Below are 24616 nucleotides of genomic sequence, written 5' to 3' on the forward strand. Positions count from 1 at the left end.
TCTGCATTTCCTGGTGTACAAGAAAGCATTTGCATCAGTTTGCCAATGACTACAGCCATGGTTTGTCCTTCCTCCCTAGGAAGACTGCCTGTTCCCCGCAGTGGCTTCTTATGGACCCATTCCCACTTAGTATATACTTACTGAGTCCAGCCATTAAAGCAGCACTGCCAAGTCTACCACTAAAACATGAGCCAGAGTGCCACATCTCCGCATCTTTTAAATACATCTGGGGAGGGTGGCTCAACTGCTTCTCTGAGCAGCCTGTGCCAATGCTTTACAACTCTTTTCCTGAAGAAATTTTTCCTAATATCCAGCCTAATTTGGGTGTTTCTGGATTACTGTGCAGTCCATTTTTTTCCAAACTGAGGTGCCTATTCCTTTCAGGCAGGCATCTGGTAAACTCATGATAACTCCCCAGCACTGTTTTAGCCAAATCTCAAGATTTACGTGTGGCTTGTCTGGTACCATGTAGGAGACTGGCTCCTCTCTGTCCAGCCTGAGAGTATGGGTGCTGCTGTTGGTGTCCTTTTGGTGCTGGTCTGGGGTTAAGGAAGAGACACCAGAGCCTCTCCTGCTCCTTTGACCGGGCTCAGGACCAGGGCTGTGGCACTTTCTGGTACTCCATGGTGCAGCTGACCTGTTGGTCAGTGCATCACCTTCAGGTGACTTTCTCAGCTCTTCAGCATCTGTTCTGGAACCTTGGAGAATTCCTGTACAGCACCATCATGTGTTGGTGGCTTTGACAGCAGTGTGGTTCAGCAGTAATGGTTACCTCTGTGCACCTTTTAATTACGTTAAATACACAGTCTGTATCTCTGGAACAAACTGCCTGATGCCTCTTAATCTTCCTGTTTATCACTGTTTGCTCTGGTTATCTTCAAAATGCCAGTCAAATACTTGAAAAATGTCTGCATTGATTCTGTAGAATGACTTGTGTAATACAAGTCTTTGATTTCCATAAATTAAGGAATTAATCCTATTTAAATTTGAGCAGCCTTTAGATAAACATTGATCTTAATTTTTAAAAATGTTTAGCAATGAAAAATGAACATTATTGCAAAAGTGTTACTAAAAATCAATATTAATGATCCGAAAGCTTTTTGGCTTAGCTGTTGAATCAAAGCCATCCAGACCTGCTGATAGTGGACTGCCTACCTTGCTATCATTGAAAATAATTCTAAATTATTGTTGAATTAGAAATACACTGTTATTGTCATGATAAGTTATGTAATTCATTGTTTTTTGACAGTTGTGATTCTTCTTCCTAAAAATACTGCACAGAGATTTTGTAGGGTTTTATTTTTGCCAAACACAGTTTTTTTTCTTGAAGCCTCAAAACTTTTATTGTAGGTTTCTATAGATGATAGTTTGTGGTTTCTGTGCATCACCATCTACTTACACTTTCTCTCATATCAATGAAATATTACTGACTTGTAAACTAGGAACAGCATTTCTACATGGTAAGAACCCTAACCTGTTCTCAGTCATACTCCTTTTTCAACAAGTCTTTATTATGCATTTTAATTATCTAATTTTGCTTTTCTTTTCACTCCAGTACCTTTATTATTTTCAGCTTTAATTTTTTTGCTATACATTAATTGTTCTGATATCTCCTGTCTAGCACACAGGTTTCTAGTCCTGATGCAGACACAATTATCTTCTCTTCCTACTTCCCATCTTTAGTAATTTCAAATAAATTAGTTTCCCAAACCTTGATTTCTTAATTTTTTTTTTAATGCTGGATGAATATTCATTTGTTCTCTCTAGCTGTCCTCACCAGCCATTCTCCTTTTTGGTATTAGTTTTATCAGCCTGATTGACCTATTTCTTACAAGGTTGTCTCTGATTCTGCTGCACTGGAGGGCACCTAGGTTGGCAGCCTTGTTCCTTAAGAAGAGGCCATGTTCCATACAGACCAATCCTTCTGTCTTTGAGGGTTGCTGACACATCTGTTTGCTGGGTTAATCTTTGAACAAAGGGAAGCCTCATGTTTGACGATCAATGGCGATTTGGGAGGATGTGCAATAGGGAACAGATGTTGCATCCGCATATTTATCCCAGTGCATCCCTGTGCTGGCCAACAGTTCCAGTTTATCCGAGTTGGACCCACACCAGCTGGCTTTTATCCAGATGCCAGACATTTGTCTAAGCAGGGGATGAAAAACCACCGGGCATCTATGAGAAATGACATATCTCATCACAACAGAGTTACCACAGCCCAGACCTCTCCAGGCGTGCCTGTGGCTTCCTGTGGGAGTAGTGGTGGGGAAAGGCAGCCAGGCACAGGCTGTCTGTCATTGCCCATTGCCCTGTGGACCTCAACAGCTTCAGTCATTTCATCCTAGGCACAAATCTTTGCTCAGAATGCCTGACCCATGCATTTTGTACAGGCTGTACCCAGAATGGGCAGGCTGAGCTTAGCTGTCAATTCACGAGCTTTGGATTGCACAAACCACCTTTGCTTCATTTCTGCAGTGTTTTGCACAGCAGTGATAAGCTCTTGTATGGAGGGCCACATTGCTTGTGAGTGGGTAGTATTTCCCATTTCAGGAGCTCTTGCATGCTGTGATGGGAGAGGTGCCAGGAGCACTCTGTGTGCTTTCCTGCTGCAGGCAAGGGCAGTGTGGCTGAACAGGGGGCGACACGGGGAGGATGGCCTGGAGAGAGCTCTGGGAGACACAGCCCTTGGCTGGCAGAGCCGAGGGTGGTAACCCGACTAGATACACAGCTGCAAAAGTAAACAGGGCAAGGGAGCAGGAGAGAAACATGGGTTGCAGCCTGTGCTGCTGCTGCCCGTGTAGTGCTCAGGGTGGTGACAGCAGCGGGGCTCGGTGTGGTCCGCGGGAGCGAGGGCTCAGAGTGTGCACTGCAGCCTATGGAGCTGTCCAAGGGCAGGAGTGCACAACAAGCTGTATCTTTTCAAAAGCTTGCTCTTTTCTCTGGATCTGAGTTAACTTGGGGTCTGGCAACTTCCATGCATTCAGGAACAGTGAGTTCAGAATCACAGAGCCATTTAGGTTGGAAAGGACCCCTAAGATCCTCGAGTCCAAATGTTAACTCAGCACTGCCAAGTCCACCACTAAATCATGTCCCTAAGTGCCTTATCAAAATGTCTTTTAAGTACCTCCAGTGATGATGACTCAATCATCACTCAGGAAGCCTGTTCCAATGCTTGACAGCCCTTTCCATGAAGAAATTTTTCCTGATGTCTAATCTGAACCTTCCCCAGCACAACTTGGGGCCATTTCCTCTTGTTCAGTCACTTTTTGCATCAGAGAATGCAATTGGAGTTGATTTGTTTGTTTTCATTTTTAAAAAAAATCTACTTTTATACTACTCCTTGCCTGGTGTATTACAATTGTAAAATATTAAATCTGTAGTGATAGTGTTTTGGGGTGGGGGGGATAGGGTTTAAGTTGTATAGATGGCTGTGCAAGAAAACCAATGATAGGAATCACAAAAAAGAGGGAAGCGACTGTCAGTGAGTAGCTTCAGGCTTTCTTGGTTTGTTTCATTTGGTGTTTTTTTGTTATTATTGTTCCAAATAAACCTCAGACCTCTTTTTCATTTTAGCATGGAAATATTTGTTTAGACCCTGGTGTCAAAGCAAGCAAAAGCTTTAAACTTAAGAGTTTTGTAAAAAGGAAATAGGGGAAATAGGAAATTGATTTTACTGCCACAAATCATCTTCTGGCACCTTCACTTTTGCATTTTAGCTCAAATCAAGGATAGAAAGATCTGAGGAATTAAGTCTTCTTGTCTGAAGACAGCGCAATCATGTTTCTTCTGCTTTGCTTCCCAAACTCTTGGTCCCACATTCAGAGGACTTTGACTCAGGTCCTTCCCCAGTTGTAGATCCAATGAGCAGCACCAAGTATAGTGCTCAGTATGATCCTCGTGGCCTTTCCTAGCTAGGTCACATCAGCAGAGAGCTGAGAGGTTCATGGTATATAGTTCTGCTGTCAAAAGTGAGCTCTGTTGATCAAGTTTCTAAATTTGTAGCCAGCTTCCACACTGATGCACGGCCCAGTTCACTGGGTCTGTGTTCAGGCCAGACTCACTTGCTGGGAAGGTTATAGTGGACAAAATTATGGTGGATAGCCCACTTACAGATGTAATAATACAGATCTACAAATACAATCCTTATTAGAATCATACAGTCATTAAGACTGGAAAAGACTGTTAAGATTATTGAGTTTGGCCCTTAGCCCAGCACCACCTTTTTTACCACTAAACCATGTCCCCAAGTGCCACATCCGCACACCTTTTGGACATTTATTGTTCATACTTGAAAATAAAGTAGCCTTATTTCTAGGCTAGATCAGTGTACAAATTTTTCAAAAGCATAAATGACACTCTGCAGGACCAGAGGTGGCAATATCCTGTTGAACCTTACTTTACAGCAGTTACTAAAATTTGGTTTTATGGCCTTGTTGGTCTAGAGTGAATAGTGGTCAGCATGGTTAGCTGGGGAACAGTGTTCAAAACTGACTGAGAGAGCAGAGCAGTCTCCCTCCCTCCTTCATGCTCTCATTCCTAGGGAGAGACACCAAAGGTAGTTTGACACCAGAGGTGAAGGCAGGCTAATGAGGAGCATATTTGAGCATACCAGGGGGAAGTCAGAGCTATAGTTATACCTGGTAACATTAGCATGCCATTTTTTTCCTCCTTTAAGTATTTCAGCAGCAGAGATCATCTGCCTTCAGCTTGTCAGCTTGCTGCTGCAACCTTGAAAATATCTGCCAGTTTAGTGAATGTTTCAGATGGCTGTAATAGGAAGTGTGCCTGCAGCGAGTCTGGGGAGGATATTGTCACCTGCTATGGTGGAAAAACAGTGCTGCTGGGTGGCAGTTACAATTCTAGTCCCAGCAAACATGAACCTGATCTCTTGCATGGGTTTATGTGGCTGCACACATTGAAAAAACCCCTTAGTCTCCATTTAGCATCAAACTTAGCAGTCCAGATGAAACATGGGTCACTACGTGGCTGTGCTTTGTTCTGCATGGGCTCAGTTCAAAACCTCTCTCCTCTTTGAAACTGGTCTGGGAGGACACATTTAATTGCCTGCAGGATCATTTCTCCTTCTTGCTGGCTGCTTCCAGCAGCTGTGTGTGACAGCAGGGAAATGCTCCATGACAAGTGGAGCCAGGCCAGTGCTGGCCATCAGGCCATGGTGATTTGAACCTAGATTAACAGAATGTTTTCTTGCAAGAGCTGGAAATGATCATAAAGTGCACTTCATGAAGATCTCTCCTTAAGATTTAGTTTCTCCAGAATAGCTTTCTCTTGTAAGTTCTTGATAAACTCAAATTACTTGATAAATAGCAGATAATATCAAATGTAAATTATATTTTCGAGAAACAAATTTGTTTTCCTTGCACAATGTTCTTGAAGAAATAAGAGAATAATTGTGATTTTGTAAAATTCTAGTGACAGGTCAGATGATACTTTGTTTGGGGGGGCATTTCTGACATCAAGTAAACTGAAGATGTATTTTATCTAGGGTCTTTTTGCTTCATTTTTAAGTGTAGTGTCTCATGAATTGAATCAACTGTATAGTCCTTTTCTAGGGAGAAAATGTGGATTTTAAATGTGAGAATAGCTCTATAGACTTTTGAATAATTTAAATTACTTGGCTTCATGCTTATTTGGCTTTTCTACTACTATTGATACCACTATTTTCTGATTTTAGACAGTTTGTATAAAATGTCTTGAAGGCAAATCTCAAAACCCACAAATCTTACTATTCACTGAGGTGGTATTGACGGTTTTCTGTTTGTGTATGATCTCACTGAATTTATCTTGTAATGTTAAAGGTGATCTTTAGCAGAATCTGGTAGCAAGAACTTGGGAGAAGCAGCTGTTGTATTTAAAATTAGCACATAAAGTGTCATTAAAATAATGATAGAGGTTCACAGAGTTGCATTCTAAGTGCTAATCATCCTATCTTGTGGATGAGTTGACTGCTGTGCCTTACTCCATAGTGCTTCATGGGTTTGGATGATTGGCCTAAATTATTCGGTAAAAGGCTGATAAAAATAGGAGCACATATATGCATAAAGTGTGACATCTGCCTAATTTCTGCCTGCTGAACGCATCAACTAAATTAACATTTTCTTCTCCATCCTTGGTCTTTGCCAGTGTCACTGTTAGGTGTAAATTACTGTCCTCTCTGGGTTGTCATGAGGATTTTCAGTGTACTGGCTTGAATTGGCAGGGGAAGAAAAAATTACGATGCACTGGCAATATTCTAAGTTGTATGGAGAGCTAGCAAATTACCAGGGCTAGAGTTACTTTTTGGCAAGCTAAAATGTCAACATGAAGAAATGATGATTCACAAAGATTGTTCAGGAGAGCAGTAATTATAATCATAATCCAGAGTGGCTTTTCTCTGTTCATTTAGGCAGATTTTCATAAGGGAACTGGGTCTGTCAAATCAGCACCCATACCTTTACAAATCCACACTACTCCTTTATCACTTACCTGCTCACATAAAAATCATTGTTTCCGTTGTACAGTGGAAAAGAGTAAAATTTGTGCATGACTGGGGTTTAGTTGCAAATAATGCATGAATGGTTGTGAAGTCTTTTAATACTAATTAGTGAATTGAAGCAAAATTAAGGTAATTAAGATTGGTTTTTTTTAAATGGAAAGGCACTGTAGTGGTGGTGTTTGTAGATTAGTGTCTGTATGCATGAATGGACTGCAGCCTTTTCTCTTTCAGCACTTTGATGCACTTTAATAAACTTCTGTCTTTTTTTAAGTGTGTATGAACACAAAAAATCTATGAAGAAAGGGATGGTAGACCACACATCTGGGAATTTCAGAATAGATTGTGTGTTTATAAAAAAAATGCTGGACAATCTTTTATAGCCTTTTTATATCAAAGTGCTGTTATTCTGAAATTACTATTGTTTTGTATTGTAAATCACTGTGTTGGAAATATTTATTTTTTGAGCTTTATGAGAATAAATGTTACAATATTTTTTTTAAAGAGACTAAAATGATGAATGTGTGACTTCCAATATCCAGTTTTTTATTCTTACATAGAAATTGTGTATCAGACTTGCAGAGAGCCATGCTCACTGCAGTTTGCCAGGGTATTCAGCAGGAAGCTGCTACAGTAGGGGCCTGTATTTTTATAGCTGCAATTAGGAATGTGATACTAAGTGCCGTATTTAAGAAATACTTGTAGAAATGATGGTGTATGGATTTGTAATGGATTTTTGCTTACTTTTCCTTATATTATGAAGCATAATACAGTAACACCACACAGAAAAATGTATTATTGTGCATTTTATGTAAATGTACATGTCTTGAATTTCTCAATGCACTTAGAGAGCAAGAAGCCATGCAAGTAGCTGAATAGCTGCAAAACCAGATCAGGAGAGCATCCCAAATCAAAACAGCATCCAGCCTGTGTACAGAAAGCGGTCTGCTAACTTTAAAATCCCACTGCCTTTTCATTTGGCTTTAACAGGAGCAAATGACCCCTTAAACTGACATGCTTTTTCAGAGCAGGGTCTTAAGGAAAATTATTGCATTTACTATTGCTCTAGTAGCCAGTCTGACTAACCTGAAGAAATCCTGGCAATATTCACGAATAAGTAATCCTTTTATGTTTAACTTTCTTGTTTTAACTTCTGATTTGATTTGAATAAATCCATTAGAAAAGGATAATAGGAACATTTTATTCTTTATCATATTCTTTATTGAAATGAACATCTTGAAATAACTTATATTACTTGTAAGAAACATTACACATATATGGATCTTGGCATGAACTCAGGGAATAGGCATTCTTTGATCTCTGTTGTAATTTTATTCAACTTCTAATTAACTTTTTACATTCAAGTCTCGATAGACTTTCATACTGGAAGCAATGGGAGCAATTCTGAGGCTAACGCAGTCCCTTAAAAAACCATGCTAGAGAAAAAAACATGTACATTAAATAAATAATTTTCTCTGCCAAGACCCTATGTTCTGTTTACTTTGTTTTGTCTTTGTCATTGACACTTCTATATTTTTATTTCATCCATATAATGACAGGAGTAGCACTATCATTGTTATGTGTGCTTCTCTGCTAAGCAGAATATTAAAGAAATTACCTGAACCAAAAATTCTGCATGGTTGCAGAAATATTAAGGGCTTTGTTTCCTGAACTTCATAGGTTGTTTTCAGTTCCCACTCAGGTTCCTTGAGCTGGTGATGATGACAGAACATAAATACAGCTCTCACTATCTCCCTTGTTCATTTGTGTCTCACAGAGAGAAACATTAGCCTAGAGCAGAGGAGACACTTTGGGAAGGGAAGCAGCACAGTATTAGTTTCTGCTGTGATACTGGTGTCTCAGGTGTTTCTTGCCAAATCAGCTTGTCTAGTGGATTCTCCATTGGCCTTTTGCTATTAGGAGTAGGAACTCAAAGTCAAGGACTTTTAACATCTGTTTGATTTCAAACCAGGCTGCTTCACTTGCACTGTGTAGTTAGCAAAGGAAATATAACTTGTTAGAGGAGTTTAGGAGGCAATCAAGAAGGAACTGAGATGTGGGATTAGTCTCCTCCCAATCATCCTCTCCCATACTGTTACTTCCTTTCCTTTTCCTCTGCAATCCAACACAGTTTGGTTTTGCTCTTCTCTCCCTCTTCCTTAGTTGACACACAGCATCCTATGCATTGCATATATTTATTTTCTGTTCTGTTTTCTGTCAGACCTCATCTCAGTTTTGATTCTTTCTATTCTGTATACACTGTTAAAATGTATTGATCCTTCAAAGGGAAGAAGGGACTCAAAGAAGCAGGCAGAAGGAATGCTGCTGTGGAACATGCAAAAATACAGCTTTGTTCAGCATCCCTTGCCCATGGTCTGACCTTACACAGAAATATGAAGCATGGGAGCTGCTTTCACAGAGCTGTTTGGTGGAAGTGTCTTTTGACAGAGAGAAAACAACATTTTTATTATAAACTGTGGGACAGAATGGGTTCAGAAAGCCTAGAGTCAATTCTACCAGCTCAGCTGCCCTACAACTCCCTCAAGGACAAGTCTGCTTGGGTTTGTACTTTACATGGAAATGGCAGGTGACAATGGCAGCTTTGAACAACCATAAACCTCATAGACAATGAGTTTATTATTATTTATTCTCTTAAGGCAAGAAGACAGGAATAGAAATGGATTTCTTGTGGAGTATGAGAGAAGGGGAATGTGTTAGCAAGATGTTTTATAAGCCTCACAAAGAATAATTTGACTCCTGTACTATGCATAGAGAATGGCAGGGTTTTGCTGGTAGACCACTTCAGGTGGGTTTTAATGTGTTTGTTTTTCAGAGTGATTGATGGGAACCTAGGTTATTTTTAAAGTACATCTGCCTAGACATTTAACTTAGAGCAAGCAATCTTCCCCTCCTCCTCCCAACCCCACCCTTCTTTGCCCCCTACCCCCCCACCCTCCCCCAAGAATTTTGGACAAAACAGATTCTATTTATTTCTTTATTGCAAACTCTTGGTGCGGCTTCTCCTTCTATTTGATGCTCATACAGCATGTTCACCACTGATTCTTGTTACCAGCCTGTACTTTCTGTACTCTCCCATCCTCTACAGCCTGCCCTGCTGATGCTCCCACCCCCTTACATACTCATGCACTCTGACAGAAATCTCCTCCGTGGCTCTGCCTCTCTTCCCCATGCTTTCCTCTCAAGGAATGTACCAGAGAAGCTGAAAGCACATTGAGCTGGCACTGTCCATCAGAGGAGTTAACAGTACTTGCTCCACAGTCCTAACTCCTGTTTGGAAATGTTTTCAGAGACCTTTACTTTTCTAGCCAGCTAAAACCAATGCAAATCTTCGAGCTGTAAGCGCTGAAAGTCAGAATGTGGCTATGGAAGGGAGAAACTTGTTTTGTTCAGGCTCTCAGGGCAGATGATGGTGCCTGTTACCTTTAAGGCTTTATTTTTCTTTGTTTAGATACTTAGTCGTGTTGTACACCTTAAGAACTAGATTGCAGTAGACTAAAGGAATAATTTTTCTTAAGGGCTTTCAAGAGTTATATCACAGTAGTGTGTGATCTTTTAGGGCTTGACAGACAAAGGTTAAAAGCCACTGCCTTAATCAACAATTCTTGTGAGTCTCTTGCTTTTGCTGTTCTCACAGTCTAAATGAGTGTGTTCAACTCACCTCTTTGCAGCAAACCACTTGCTTTGTGGAATATGGAAATCATAGCTTGAATTAGTTGCATTTTTTTAAAATACCAGTTATTTCTTGAAATACCTAAAAGATCATCTGTGCTATCATCTGTAAGACATTGTGCCCTGGTTATTGGTACATATACTGTCCTTTGTGTTTTCTTGTTGATTTGGTCAATAAAATTCCAGCTGTGCCTGTGGTTGTATATCCTGCTTGATAGGGGTGGTGCTGCTGGTTATATGTCTGCTTCCTGACGTGGTTAATAAGATATTGTTGTTGCCTGGATTGCCAAGCTGCAGCAAGTAATTGAAAGCTTTTTCCTCCTTGCATGCATAGGAATGTTTCTCCCTTCCTTCTCAATGGCAGTTTGCATTAATGGGTAATGTATTCTGCACCAGGATCTCCTTTTAGAGATTTCAGATCATGAAGGAAATAGTGTCCCTATGAAATAATGATGTGGCCTATTTTTCTTAGCTTTCTTCTTTTCAGATGTTTAGTACAGATGTATTCTGCAGCCTGAACAGTGTGCAGATGTTAATATATTTAGCACTTCATCAGGTCTGAAGTCTTACACACCATGTCTTATTAATAGTTATATTCTACTCTGGGTCCTAAAATCAGCTTGGTTTCCCTCAGTCTTTCATTATAAAAACCTGGACAAGGCACAGGCTAGCCATGATAGAGTGATCTGGACTCTGGCATTCATCATGTTGTTGGTCTGCCAAAACAAGGGCTTATTTGACCTTCATTATATGGCCAGTCTGGAAGGTCTCAGCTTTTGCCTTAAACATGATGCAAAATGAGTTCTTTAGCAGCATCAGGTTGATTTAACTTATTTTTAATATGTGATATTTCTTGTTATTTGAGGTTGCTTTCTGTTGTATATTTTGAAATTATTTTGTGAATTTAGTAAATGCATTGTTAAAAATAAATGTGCACGCACACATACACATATCGTGATAGATCTGAAATTGCTGGCCATGTGCTGGTAATACACAGAAAGATGCAATAATTGCATCACCATTACTGCAGTGTTGGGAGAAAAAAGTTTAAATAGAATTTTCACAGCATGAAAAAACTAAATCCATATTTATTCTTCCTGCAGTTGTGGCCAGCAATAAGTTAATGCTGTTGTTTCTAGGAGATTCAGAGCCAAAGGCTTTGTGAAGATACAGCTGTGAATTCCTGAAAGAGAAGGGATCCTACTTAAAAGGCTTGGGAGATTTGTGCATAGAAAGATTAAAAATTATTTGTCTGCATTCTTGAAGGTTATGGGGGTATAATTTTTCATGTATGCCATATATTCATTTTTATCTATTTCTTTATTGCTGTGTTTTCCAGAGGATTGCAAAAAGATGATCCACACGTGGACTAAGTTGCATGTAGGCAAAGATGTGGGCAAGCAGATATAATAATTACCATTTTACAGAATTTGAGGAATACTGCAGACAGTGAACTGCTTGCCCTAAATAAGCTTTGAGATTAAATAGGACCCAGGAGACACTAGCAAATAAAGATTGTTTGACAGGTTAAAAGCCTTGCTGTAAGAACTACATGCATGGGTAGATGCTGTCTGGAGCACAGAAGGTGGCCTAGGCTCTAGGTGAGCTTTAAGTAAGACAAATATGTATATATTGTTTTGTCAGCTTGACATCTCTTTTGTTGCTACGCTTTGTTCCCACTTCTAAAAGCACACAGCACTTTATTTAGAAGGAATTTTACTCTGCACTGTGTTCAAACCTGTCACATCTTCCAAAAACAATGAAGTTTTGATGACAAGTGAAGTTAGTCTAAATTATTGCACAGTCTCTGTGGATATATTGAGTAAACTCTTCCAGGGTAGGGGCTGAAAGTAGGACAGTATTTCACAAGGCCATGAGGAAGGTGCCAGGTTTATGGCCTGACTCTTGAAAGAAGTGCAGTCTGAAAGATCTGTTTTTCACTAAGCCTGAGCTGTGCCAATTTGGACTAATGTGCATCATTTGGACTACAAATAAGAGGGACAATCCCACTGGCATGCCAGTATAAATACACTGGTACTGGTATAATGTTTATGCAGCTCCTAGTGGCTAGTGGCAGGTTAGAATTATTCTGTGAGTCAAATAAAGCTTGTTAGTGGGATTAAAAAAATAACTATAATGCTGCAGATGTATACATTACAAAGATGGAAAAGTATGCTTTACTCTTAACGTTGTCCACACTAGAGTTAAACTTGTGTAAATTCTTGCTTTAAAATTAAATGGGATACTCCACCAAATGAATATCCTAGTCAGTGTATACACTGTGCTTTGGTGACAAGATCAGCCAGTGTTTGTGCTGAGTCATGCCCAGTAAGAAGAGCTGGTAGGATCTGAGCCTAAAGCAGTAGGCTCAGTAATCTGTGTGGCTTCTGGAATGAACAGAATACAGAGAGATAGTCTTAATAAGATCTTCTGAAGAGTGGAAGAATGTTATTAGGAATAATAGAATGACAGTTAAAGCAAGTAAAGAAAATTGCAGACTGATGGAGGCAACTATTTTCCAGCTGTGAGACCTGATGCATCCTGTGGAGCAGCTTCCAGAGGAAGGTGATGAAGATGTCATCACCAGAGACACGGACACAAATAGGCTGAAAAACATATTATATAATTTACTGCAAATAGCATTAGTACAACATCAGAATTGAGATAACTAAACTCAAGAAAAAATTACCATTTCTGACTTCTTTTTTTTTGAAGATAGTGTTGTGACTTTGCTTATTCCGAAGCAAACTAAACACCTGTTTTCTAAACAGTTTAACATGTTTCATGTATTTTTTATGCAACTTGAATTACAGTCTCACTGATTAGGCTATTAACCTGTATCACTGGCTTCCCCTGCATACATGAAACTAGCTTCTGCTTTTCCTGTAATGCACTGGAGAAGTTCCTAGTTGACATCCTCTCTTCCCCCAGTCCCTGCCAGCTGTAATGTCAGCAACCTGGGCACATGGTCCTGATCTGCTTTGTGTTGTGCTCTGCACTCATAGAAGATGATATGTCTCTTCCTCTCTTCTACTTCATAACTTTCAAGCAGTCAGACTGTAGGGAAAACCTCTACTGTGACTGGGCTGAAAGAGCACAGGCACAGCTGATGCACGGAGACATGGCTGTAAAGATGCAGAACTCAGATGAACAGTATGTATTTCTGCTGTTGCATTTTAACCACAAATGTAACAACAGACCATAGCCCACATTGTGGTACAGTGTAGTGCATTCCTTACAGTGGAATGCTGTTGGCCAGGAAGCCAATTGCCTTTTGTCCAAAGGAGGCACAGTGGTGGGCAGCCACAGCAGTCAGGAGTGTGGTGGTGTAGCTTCAGGCATCATCCAGGAGCCACGGGATTTGGCTTGGCCCCTTTTCTCCCTATCAGCTACCACTGTCTTCCCAGCCCATCTGGGAATGGGTAGCTGAACCCAGGGTAGAGAATACAAGATAATGCTAACTGATGCATTTTTAAAGTTAATAGCTATTCATAAAAGTGTTTTTTCCATGAAGGGTGGAATTAATGCTCAAATATTCTTGAGGGATGCTGATTTAGCATTTACCAGTGTTAAAGTTATTGAATTTATTAATTATTCGAACTTTGTAAAGAAAACAGTTTTCAGTACATTTTTCCCCCAAAAGGTAATGCATGGCACTTTCATACAATGCCAGCATGCAGCAGTACATCAGAGCTACACAGGTGCAAGAAGGACAACAAAAACTTCCTATGGACCAGAGTGTTCAGAATAAAATTGAAGCATGAATATCTGGAAATGCTTCTTGTCAGTGATATCTGTGTCACTTAGGAATTTCCTTTTACATGGAAAGGTTTATAGCCCCATTCTCTAGGATAAGGTTTTCTGCAGAAGTTGTATGTACAGGAAAATCCCAAGACTGTTGCAGAAAAGAAAATAGTTTACATCCCCAGTTTCTTCAAGCTTTTTCATGCACCAGCCTCTTCAGTTTCTAGCTGTTCTGGGTAATCCTCACACATATCACTTATGTGATGCCTGTATTATTTCCATAAACAAGAAACAGCAGCTCAAGACAATAAAGTGAAACTCAAGTTGAATTTTAAAATTATGTAACAATTCAGTGATGATTCTGGTTTATGGAATTTGTGCTTAATGCTTGATTCTGTATAAACAAAAAGACATATTTATCAGATTTGAAGTAGTTTGTGGTTGGGGTATTATTTAAATAGGATTACTTCTTTATTAGATAATCCACTGTAGTGAATTTCACCATATGCTAATATCTCTGGAGACACATTTTGAGCTTTCTGCAGATCCTGCATGTTTTAAATGGTCTTGGAAAGTTCTGAATTTTCATGAGCAAAATAGCTTTGAGAGGAGATCAGCATACTTAGTCATTTAGAAAGCCAAGCATTTCCATTCAGGTGCCTAAGCACAGGCGTAGGAAATTAACTTTGCACAAGCAAACTTGGAGGATATTCAGATCATTTTTCAAACAGTCAAGCTTGCTGAGGTATTGTAAATATCAATATGAAATGGATTCACAGTTATGCATAATTACAGTACCCTACTTCTCTTGCTCCTAGATTAAAACTGAGCTGCTACTGTAATAAGTAACCATATAATTCAGAAAAAAGAGAATTAAATTTACATAAAGTATAATAAAATTGAATAAATTTTCACTTTAGAGAGACAACACAGTTATTCATTGGTAGTATAACTGTTAAAATTAAGTTTCTGAGAAAACCAGAGACATGTCTGCTAAATGTGGAAAAGAAAATTACCAGAGGAGCTATTCTAACTCTTTCTTCTCATAATTTTTTCATGTCACACACACCAACAAATGTTACTTACTGAAGCATTTGAAAACCCTATGTTTTCTTAACAAAGACTGCTCTCGAGAGCACTGAGCACACAATTTGATAAGAAAGGATTAAGATTAAATACATCCATATTTGTCCTACTTGGAGCCTAGGCCATTCATGGCTACTTTACATGCAATGCTTAAACATTTTTAGATATATCTGAGCACTACTTTGAAGAGCAGCATTGCCATTTCAAAAATCAAGAGTCATGGGAAGTGACTGAAGCCGCAGCTCTAAAATGAACTTGAAAAGTTATTATTCCTCTATACCAGTGGGAGAAATTAATGCTTCTTTTCATGGTTGGAGCTCCCATAACACATCTGAAAGGGTTAGCATATGGGAAAAGCAAATTGTTGATGTTCTGTTGTTTCCTGAATCATATACATTCAAAATGTGTACATTCTACGTCTGGTGAAAAAGGCTACGATAATTTTGTCTCTTTTTCAACAGCTTATAGTCCCCTATGTTCTGACACAGCTGTAGTGACATTGTAGTAACCATGAATGTTCCAGGATGTTAGTTTTTCTCTAGACTTCTGCATTATTTAAAAGGAAATCTTACCAAAACATGCTACTTACCAGGAAAAGTACATTCTCTGAGATAGTGAGGTAGCAAGACTAAATGATTGTGTAGCTGGGACTTTTGGTACTCTCTGTGACTGGGCTTCAAGTCCCTGCTCCAAACAACATTTCAGCTTTCTCACAGAAGGGGAGATCTTTAACAGAAAGGTTCTGAGTTTAGAAGAAAGTCAGTTGCTGCAGGAATGATCCTAAAAGTTCTTCCAAGACTCTTTCTAAGTCTTCCACAACTTCAGAGCTTCTATAAACCACAGGCATCAATGGATACAAGTTTATTTTTATCTGTAAAAGCTTCTAGCTGCAAGCATTGGAGATAATGAAGAATGCTGTAGCTCGGAATTTACTGTCACTGGTGTGATGTTGTGCAAAGAAAATATGCTTTTAGATAATGTTTATGCCATTTAAAGATAAAATTCAAGGGAAGCCTCAGATATAGGAAGTATGAGAACCTATTTTGTGCTGTACTGGCAGGATTCATAAAAATTCATTGGTTTTAGTGAAAAATACTCTTCTTTATAAAGTTAAGGAACAACGAATTTCAGTGAATTGAATATTGCAGATCTAGGAATGTGTGAAGTAACAACTGGGACTCTGGTGCTTTTAATTTTTGAGGAACTAATCTTGGGGATGTTCTCTCAGTTGCAACTGATCCTCTTGAGTTTGTGGTGTTGCCAGTCTCTATGTCTGTACAGATATGTGATTCTCGACTTGTCTGAGGTGCAAACAGCAACACACAAAGTTGATCTTACTCCTGTACACTGAGACAGCTGGAGGCTAGCCAGCTGAAAATGTAATGTGCTTCTTTGAGGAGTCTCAGGACTCTGGTTGGACATTCTTCACAGTGGGGAACATTGGAGGATACCTCAGATTTTACTTGTTTGGGTTGTGAAGTCTACTTGGGACCTATATGGTTAAGCTCTAAAATGATTTAAATTCAGTTTTTCCTTGCCCAAATAATGGCTTCTGTGGTGAGACATAAGTAAAGCCATCAAAGAATGGAAAATGAAGAACTGAAAGATGGAAACTCTGTTTTCCCTCATAATGCTTTCGCGTCTACTGTTGAAAAAATTTAGTACAGCTTTCAAGCTCCTAAATATTAGAAAATTCCTGTGTTTGAAATTCCTCATGTACAAATTTGGTGCCACATTATTCGCCTGCTCCCTCTAATGCAGGTTTTGCGGTAGAAAAGCAGGTACAAATGGTGACATATAGCTGAGAACAAGTGAAGCATCTTCACCTTTCCTCTCCATATAGGAGGGGGAAAGTGACAGCCACAGAGTTGTTCAGGAGCTGGTCCCAGTGGGGTGGGAAGAAGCTTCCCCTTTGTATGAAACAGGATGTGGCTGTGCTTAGTCGCTTTCTGGGCCACCTGGTGCTGCCCAGGTTTTGGACACATTTACTGTTTTCAGCAGTTATCGCATGGACGTGTGTGGCAGCAGTGAAGGAAACGTCCTCTAAGCCCTTCTGAAGACTTGAAGGAGGGAGTGCCCTTAGCCTTTACCACATGTGTAAACAACATCTTGTGTCAATAGCTTTCACAGCCCCCAGGAGAGACATGAGAATGCTTCAGTGGCCATAAACTGCCTGAAACGTTGAATGTCTAGACTTGACTCTTGAGGAAGTATCTTTAGGCCTTTCTTTTATTCCCTCTTATGTGCCCCCAGTTGGTATCCTTCAAAGGATATTAAACTAAATACAGCAAATATCTAATGATTTCCTATGGTCGTTTTGCTGACACAGTCCCAGGCACTTCAGATATGTATCTGTACACATTGCCTCATGTGTAATCTTTCTGGGGTTACATTACTGTTCTTTCTTAGTGTCTTTAGAGCCATTAATCTTGGACAGATGCCCCACATGTGTATATTAAAAGCAATGCAGAATGATATAAATGGGTCACAACATGGTCCCTAGCTCAAAGAATGGATCATTCAGTTACAGGATAGAGATGCCATCAGGTTAAAAATAGGAAGGAAAGTGCAAAACCACACAAGCAAAAGGCAATAAACCTACAGTAATAGCTGTAAGCAGTAGGAGTACTTGCCTGTCCACTTGATTATTAGCTTTGTAGTCTTTAATGTTATACAGGGCTTTGAAAGGATGATGTGTAAGCTCCTGTTACTGGTGTTCAGGACTCTTTCATGAGGACAAGTAAAAGGAGAAGACATCAAGGTAATTTTGCTTTGCTGGTTAAGAATCCAAATAATCTGCAAGGTGTCACCTCTGAGATTATCATTTGTGTTCTGCCAAGAAGGAGTGAATTAGCACAGTGTACATCTTTCACTATTGCACATTTACAACTGTAAGAAACATGCAAAGTATGAATTTGGTGGAAATGACCCCTGCCTCTTAACAGTGTAAGAAGGTTGGTTTCCAGTAGTCACTGAGTGAAGAGATCAGCTGGCACAGCCAACCCCTTTGAATGACCTACTGACTAGCTGAAATTGTTTACTCTGATTTTTTTTAGCCAGGGGGAATTATGAGAGGAAAAAAAGCCAGTGGTGTATAAAAGCAGCTGCACAAGTGAATGGGTGTAGCTAAGCTGGTAGGAAATATGGCCACCTGTGGAGCATTCCATCAGAAGAAGACAGAATCCGTGCTGAGTGGCAGGGTTTGCAGCTGTGTGTCCAGGTGAAGGCATTTCTGTGCTTTGGGGCAGTGCACTTTGGCCTGTGAGTTCCTTATCGTCTGTGGCTCGCTCCCTGCTGATGATATGCTACTGTTAGGGGTGTAGACAGGTGAGATTTATCTTTCTGAATCTAGCCTGTTTCTCCCTCTACTTTGTATGTGTGGCATCTTAAAATATATCACAATTTATCCTAATACTGAGTTATTATCTCCTCTTGGGGAATGGGGGGGGGGAATGCTTCATATCCTTTATATCCTCATATCCTCCAAGTCTATCTTTGCTGGTAATACAAAACTCTCCTACAAATCCCCCTAGGCTGTGCTGTCATAAGACATTTTTGCATTTTTAAGACCCTCCCTGCTAACTACAGAGTGGATGAATGTATCAAGAAATTTTAATTTGATGATAAATTCTTGTGGCTGCTCATGCAACTTTGTTAGTACATACAAACAGATTTTTTCATTTGGGGCACCATGAATGGTGTGTGACATTTCAGGGCTCTCAGGACTTCCTTGTCTTTCTAGCTTCTTTAGGGTGACATGTATTTCTGCATTTGTCTGATCTTTATTTTGCTTTCCTGTCTCAGTTAAGCATCTCAGAAAGACTCAATAGGAACTCTTTGTACAGTTGGTTGTGTTTGTTGTCCTTTGCTTCTTGGAGTCCTTTGTACCTATTTCTAGTTATGTTTCAGTCTGATTTTACTGTTAAAAGGGCATTGGAAGAAAATTCTTTCAAGTTCTGAGAACAGCTTGCCATTCCACCAATGGCTCATTGTTCTTTCCCAATAATAATAGGGTATATTTTGCATTTATGGGGTTTCAGAAGTTTATGAAGAAACTTTTTGGGCCCTTTGTTTTGCTGAGCTGATTAAGAAATGTAATGCAATTTCATGCCTGCAGTACCCACCCCATATAAGCTTTCAGTTATAATAGGCTTAAATTAAAATACTAGCTTACTCACCTGTGCAGTCTTAGTTACTTTCACATCTGCCAGTTATTATGTAGAAAACATGTTTGCTCAGGCTCCCTAGTAAGTATTTGAATGTGCAGTCCCCTCCCCTCATTGGTGTTGTTAACCAGAAAGATTTGCAGACGTGTCCTGAGTTCTGAACTGAGAATAACCACAAGTACTCATAGTCCAGTGCAATATTGGGAAAATCTTCCAGCATGAGAGTTGAGATTTACTCATTTGCTCCATGACAAAGATTCAGTGGAAAAAGTCTAGTTGTGAAAATTCTTCTTTCCTTTTGTCCTCTCCCTCGATCTGATGACAATAATTTGCATGTAAGAAGTCTGACTTGGAGAGAACTGTTTTGTTCTGTAAATAGATAGGTTTTTCCTAGGTAGAGCATGCAGTCAAATAGAGCCCAGAAGTCATCACTATCCATCAGTTATAGAGAAATTGCATTATGTTTCCCACACACTTTTTAATAAAAAAATGTGTGTGTCTCACACTATCCACTGTCATGTTCAGCAACTGCAACTAAGTAGTAATGGATGGGACATCTAAGCCACATGTTCAGTTTCTTTGTCTTCAGCCTTGAGTTCAAGCTCAGTAGTGCTTCTTCTGTGAAAGAAAAAAAGAAAAATGCTGCTTCTTTCAGAAGCTTTAGTTCAGTCATACTGTATTTTTTGTTCCTTTAATGAGGGGGTGTATATTCTACATATGCAATAATATTAGCTTATCAACTTACCTCAAGTGGAAGGATAAAGCTTTACATATCTTTTTCTTAAATTATGTACCTAGATCCATGTTAATATTTTTTCCATGCTTCTCTATTTCCTGTAGCTGGCAGCTTTATTTTCTTGGTGTTTGTACTAGCGTGTAACATAATCAAGCCTGTTAGTCTTCCACTTGTAATACTGTAGTCCTAAAACAATTGCAGTTCATTTTACTGTAGAAAACACAATTATATTTGCTGTTATGCTGTTTTACCAATACATGTTCTTCACTAGTTGCTGTATTTTCATCAAGGTTCATGGCTATAAATAATTATTTTGCCTTTTCCTTTTTTTCCCTTTTGAACTAATTTAAGCTTTTTGCTGTTGCAAGAGTAGCAGACTTCATTACAGAAGTTCTGGTTCTAAAGGATAACCAAGCTCTTTCAGTCACTTCTTTGAGATCTGATTTAAAATTAAATTATGCTGACCAAACCCTTATCTCACTGGTATAAAAATGGACTGCTGTCTTTGATGCAAGTTTCTAAAGGCGTTTGAGACCTCACCAGATGTAAAGAGTGCAATCAGCCAAGAAGGATTATACTGTCAAGAGTGTCAGCTGAAAAGATGGTCCTCCAGAAAAAGTTTATATGGTTCTGTTTGATCTGAGGATGCTATAACAGATAATGTGGTCTTTGATTCCTCTACTCATTGATCAGTATTTAAGCATGTATTCATGCACATGCTATAAATGCATCAGTCATTTGCAATCTGAAGGAAAATATGCAACAGAAAGATTTGTGACACTTCAAAGTCTTTGAGCACTCAGTTAAAGGGAGGCAAGGCAGAAGCCTTATTTCTTCTGAGTCCTTTCTTTTGATTGAAATTATAAAATGCATATACTATTTCTTCTTTTATTCATATTTCTTTCCTGCACTTATAGCTTGTCCTTTTCAAAGCTACGATATAGTTGATTTTTTTCCTTACCATCGTTCTTCTCTTAAGAGGGTTGCAGAAGTGACTCACTTTCTGCCTAATACTGTCTCTAATTGGTGACTCATCTGCTCATCCCACCATTAGTGGTCTTTTATGCACTGAAGTTGATCAGGACGTGTTCCACATGGCTTCCTATTTAGACACAGCCAGGTACAGGGCTGTTCTTGAGGCACAAATGTGCCTGGCCTGTTGGGCAACAGCTTTCTGATGTTTTCTCCAATCAATTGTTACAAAGGAAAAGGAATCACCCACTGACAGATCCTAAAGGAAAAGGAGCGCATCTTCCCAGCCAGAATATTCAAAAGCTTCTGGAAGCCTTTTACTCCTGGGCAGGGACAGTGCCTCTGTCATTCAAGTCTTTGACACACGAAGTTTCTAAACATGAGAAAAGGGCAATTTCTATCAGTATGTTAAACCTGAAAAAGCCTTTGTATATCAGACCTGTCATCAATATGTGTTACCTCCAATCTGAGTTTTAGCACATCCTTTTCACCTCTCCTATTCCGAGCCTTTGTCATCAAGGCTAAACATGACATTGAGCATTGAATCAGCATTTAGAAATACCCATCCTCATCTGGCTCACAGCATCTCTTCTGATCTACTCTGCTAGTTCATACAGTACCTGGATTAAAAAATGTTGGTTTTAACATTATATTTAACAGTAACTGGAGGTGTTGCTTGTTTCTGTTTAGATGAGAGTCCTTACACTAAATCTGCAAACCAGGCAAAGGCACCTGATGGAGCACTGTCTGTGAGGAGACAGAGTATTCCAGGTAAGATTTGCTTCGCTTTTTGTAACACCTAACTTGTTTTTGAACAGCAAGGTAATACTAATCAAAATTCATCTAGTTATAAAAAGCAAATGTATCACAGTTGCTATTGAGCAACTTTAAAAGGAAATTTCCAAGAGAGCTGTAAGAAGTTTCCACAGTTAGGTTGCCTCAAGCTTTTGCTGTGAAGAACATCCCCGTATCTCTGTCTTTCACAGCAGATTTGAGACACTGAGCACATCCACCTTTTCATCAGAGGCTCATATATTTTCAGGCCCTCTGAAATCTGTTCTTTGCTATCTGGTTTCAATAATATAAGGGAGATTGATGCATAATTTCCACTACTCATCAGCCGGGCTCAGAAGTCTAACAGAGAAACACTCTGCCAGAGTTCTTGTCTTCATGTGATTTTCTGCCATGTGCAGAATCACTTGTCCATCCTTGTCTTTTGTGTCATTGCATCACACAAAGCTGGACCATTAGATCAGTGGTTAGTTGAAATAAGTGATCTTTCAACCTGTGTCTCTTTTAATTCCTTCAGACAAGTCTGATATACGTCCATGTTTGACATACATATTATGCAGCAAGCTAAAGGAATTTTCACCTCAAGTAATATTTTAGAGACCTTTTAATGAAAACAAATGAACGTTGACCAAGGGTGCACTCAGGTGGAATTATTGATATTGCTGTTCTCACCTCAAGCACAGTAACCGCTGACTCGAAGGGAAGATGCATTGCAATAGAAATCAGAAGCTGTGAGGCCATGTCACCCACCCTCTGATGGTCAATATTGCCTGTGCTAAGTGGCTTTATTATTGAACAAAAACACACAACCCACAGAGAGTCTGCGGATGGGGGGCGGAGCTCAGACCTTTGCCACCTGCTAGGCTCAGATTTCATCCCAACAGCTATAGGGAACAGCTAAAGCACATTTTGTGGATGCTTTGTGTGCATGTTTCTATGTGTGAGAGAGAGCAAGCTGCCTTATTTAGTATTGCTTATAATGAACATTCATATTCATTCTTGAAAACACCATAGTGATTTAAAAATTGTTATTTTTATGGTACAATCATGAAGATCATAACCATTGTGAAAAGACACAAGTACAGCATCCAATGTGCAGTTATTCTTCTAAGAAAATATTTAATTATACAAACATCAACCAAGTCTTTTTTTATCCAAGTCAATATAAATCAATATTCATTGTTCTTCAGAGTGAATGATGACCTCTATAGGGTGCTTTTCAGGAAATGCTGTAGCTCATAGGTCAGTAATATTTATGGCCTTGAAAGTATTCAACCTTTTGGGGTTTTTTGCTGTGATCTTAGTAGTTATAATTTAGTGTCATTAGTAGTGATCATTTATAGTGTCATTACTGTATTTATAAAACACTTAAGCTAAGGTCTGGGAACAGACTGAAGTTTGTGAGAATTTTAAGAACTCCTGATGATTTTTGTTTGTATTCTTAAAAAAAAAAAAGTTTGATGAAAATGTATTGGTACAATTTCTCTTCAGAGCATCTTCATAAGATTAGGAATTTCAGGTGTTGAGTAATAGTCATCATAACTAATGAACATTTATTTTGATTTTTTTGCAATTTTGATGCACATTCTGGAGTTTTTGAGAGCATTGCAGATAAATTTTTACTATGTGCTCTGCATAAGTCACAGTTTATTCAGAGAGATAATACAAGTGTTCAGTGAGAAGTGCTTTGCTGTATTTCAGGTGTTCTGAAAACAGCTGATCTACACTTATGTATATTCTTCAGCTTTTAATATAGTGATGACATTATCTGAATTACTTATTCCATCTCTAGACCTTAGGAGCTCCAAAGGATAAACTAGATTGAGCTGGTTGGATATTTTTAAAAATTGTAATTAAAATTCTTCATGCCTTAGCAAATCCTCATTGTAACACAATGAATGTTGTGGGTTTACATACACAAAAGGTGTTGCAAAACTAAGCATTATTTTGAGAATTAACTTGAACATTTAGGAGTTGACTGAAGTTTCTGAAAATAACCTATAAACATTTATATCACTTGACACCATGTTTTGTATGTGAGATAGCACCTTGTAAATAGCTTCTATTCTTGCTTGTGTGTGAGCATTTTATTCACATTCTGGATTAGTCTTGGCAGAGGTGCAGAAGCACCCCAGCTCGCCAGCTTCGTTTGGCAATAGGAGGTTCACTATTAACTAGTAGCATTAATTAGTACAAGACCAGAAGCAGAACAGCTGCTTTTGCTCAGGAGCAGGATCACCCTTCTGACGTTATGTAGGTCAGCTCCAAATAGCTTTTGAATTGGAAGGTGAGGTGCAGTGAACCCAGTAAATTCTGCTGGACCTGGATGGGAGCATGTCAGCTGGAGTTACTGTCAGTAATCCTCACATGGAGATCTTATCCTGTATGGAAAGCATTCATTTCTATTCCCCCAGATGGTATGCCTGATAACACATCACATTTCTGAACTGCTAGTTTTTCAAGCTTGAAGCATGGGAGTACCTTTGACAGTACAGCTGTCTATTCCACTTGATGCTTTGTCATTCCTAAGACATGGACAGCAGATGTTCTATTCCCAAGGAATGCTTTGCCTATTGAATTAGCCAAGGGAAAACTTGCGGGTTTTAGCAAGGTAAATGATTGCATGCAGAGTTTTGCACAGGTTTGAACAGTCTGTGAAAAAAAATACTAGTGAAGATACACAGGATGTGAGATGTAAATCTTTCAGCTTGGTAATGGGATCGTGGCATCTCCCTGTGTCTGGTGAAAGTTCCTTCTCATGACATTTGAATTCACTTTAAAGGATTTCACTGCTCCATCCTTTTGGCAACTATCAGAAAGGCGAGCTTTTGTTGCTGCGAGGCCTGACACTACTATACCAGCTGCAAACCTCTAGAGGTGGGTTTTATCCTTCCATGTGAAACTGTATTGAAAGAGCAGTATTGATGAGCACTGGCTGAG

The 24616-nt window shown here is 39.2% G+C and overlaps 1 protein-coding gene across 1 annotated transcript in view; it reads left to right on the plus strand.

Annotated features, from left to right (window-relative positions):
- Positions 1 to 24616, plus strand: part of GRIP1 (glutamate receptor interacting protein 1) — a 310641-nt gene that overhangs the window by 186489 nt on the left and 99536 nt on the right. Inside the window, exon 2 of the mRNA XM_066550113.1 lies at positions 21575 to 21655. Within this exon, the coding sequence (XP_066406210.1) occupies positions 21575 to 21655 (81 nt within the window). The remainder of the gene's footprint in view (positions 1 to 21574; positions 21656 to 24616) is intronic.

The sequence above is a fragment of the Molothrus aeneus genome, chromosome 5 (assembly GCF_037042795.1).
Source record: "Molothrus aeneus isolate 106 chromosome 5, BPBGC_Maene_1.0, whole genome shotgun sequence".
In the NCBI taxonomy this organism is placed as follows: Eukaryota; Metazoa; Chordata; class Aves; order Passeriformes; family Icteridae; genus Molothrus; species Molothrus aeneus.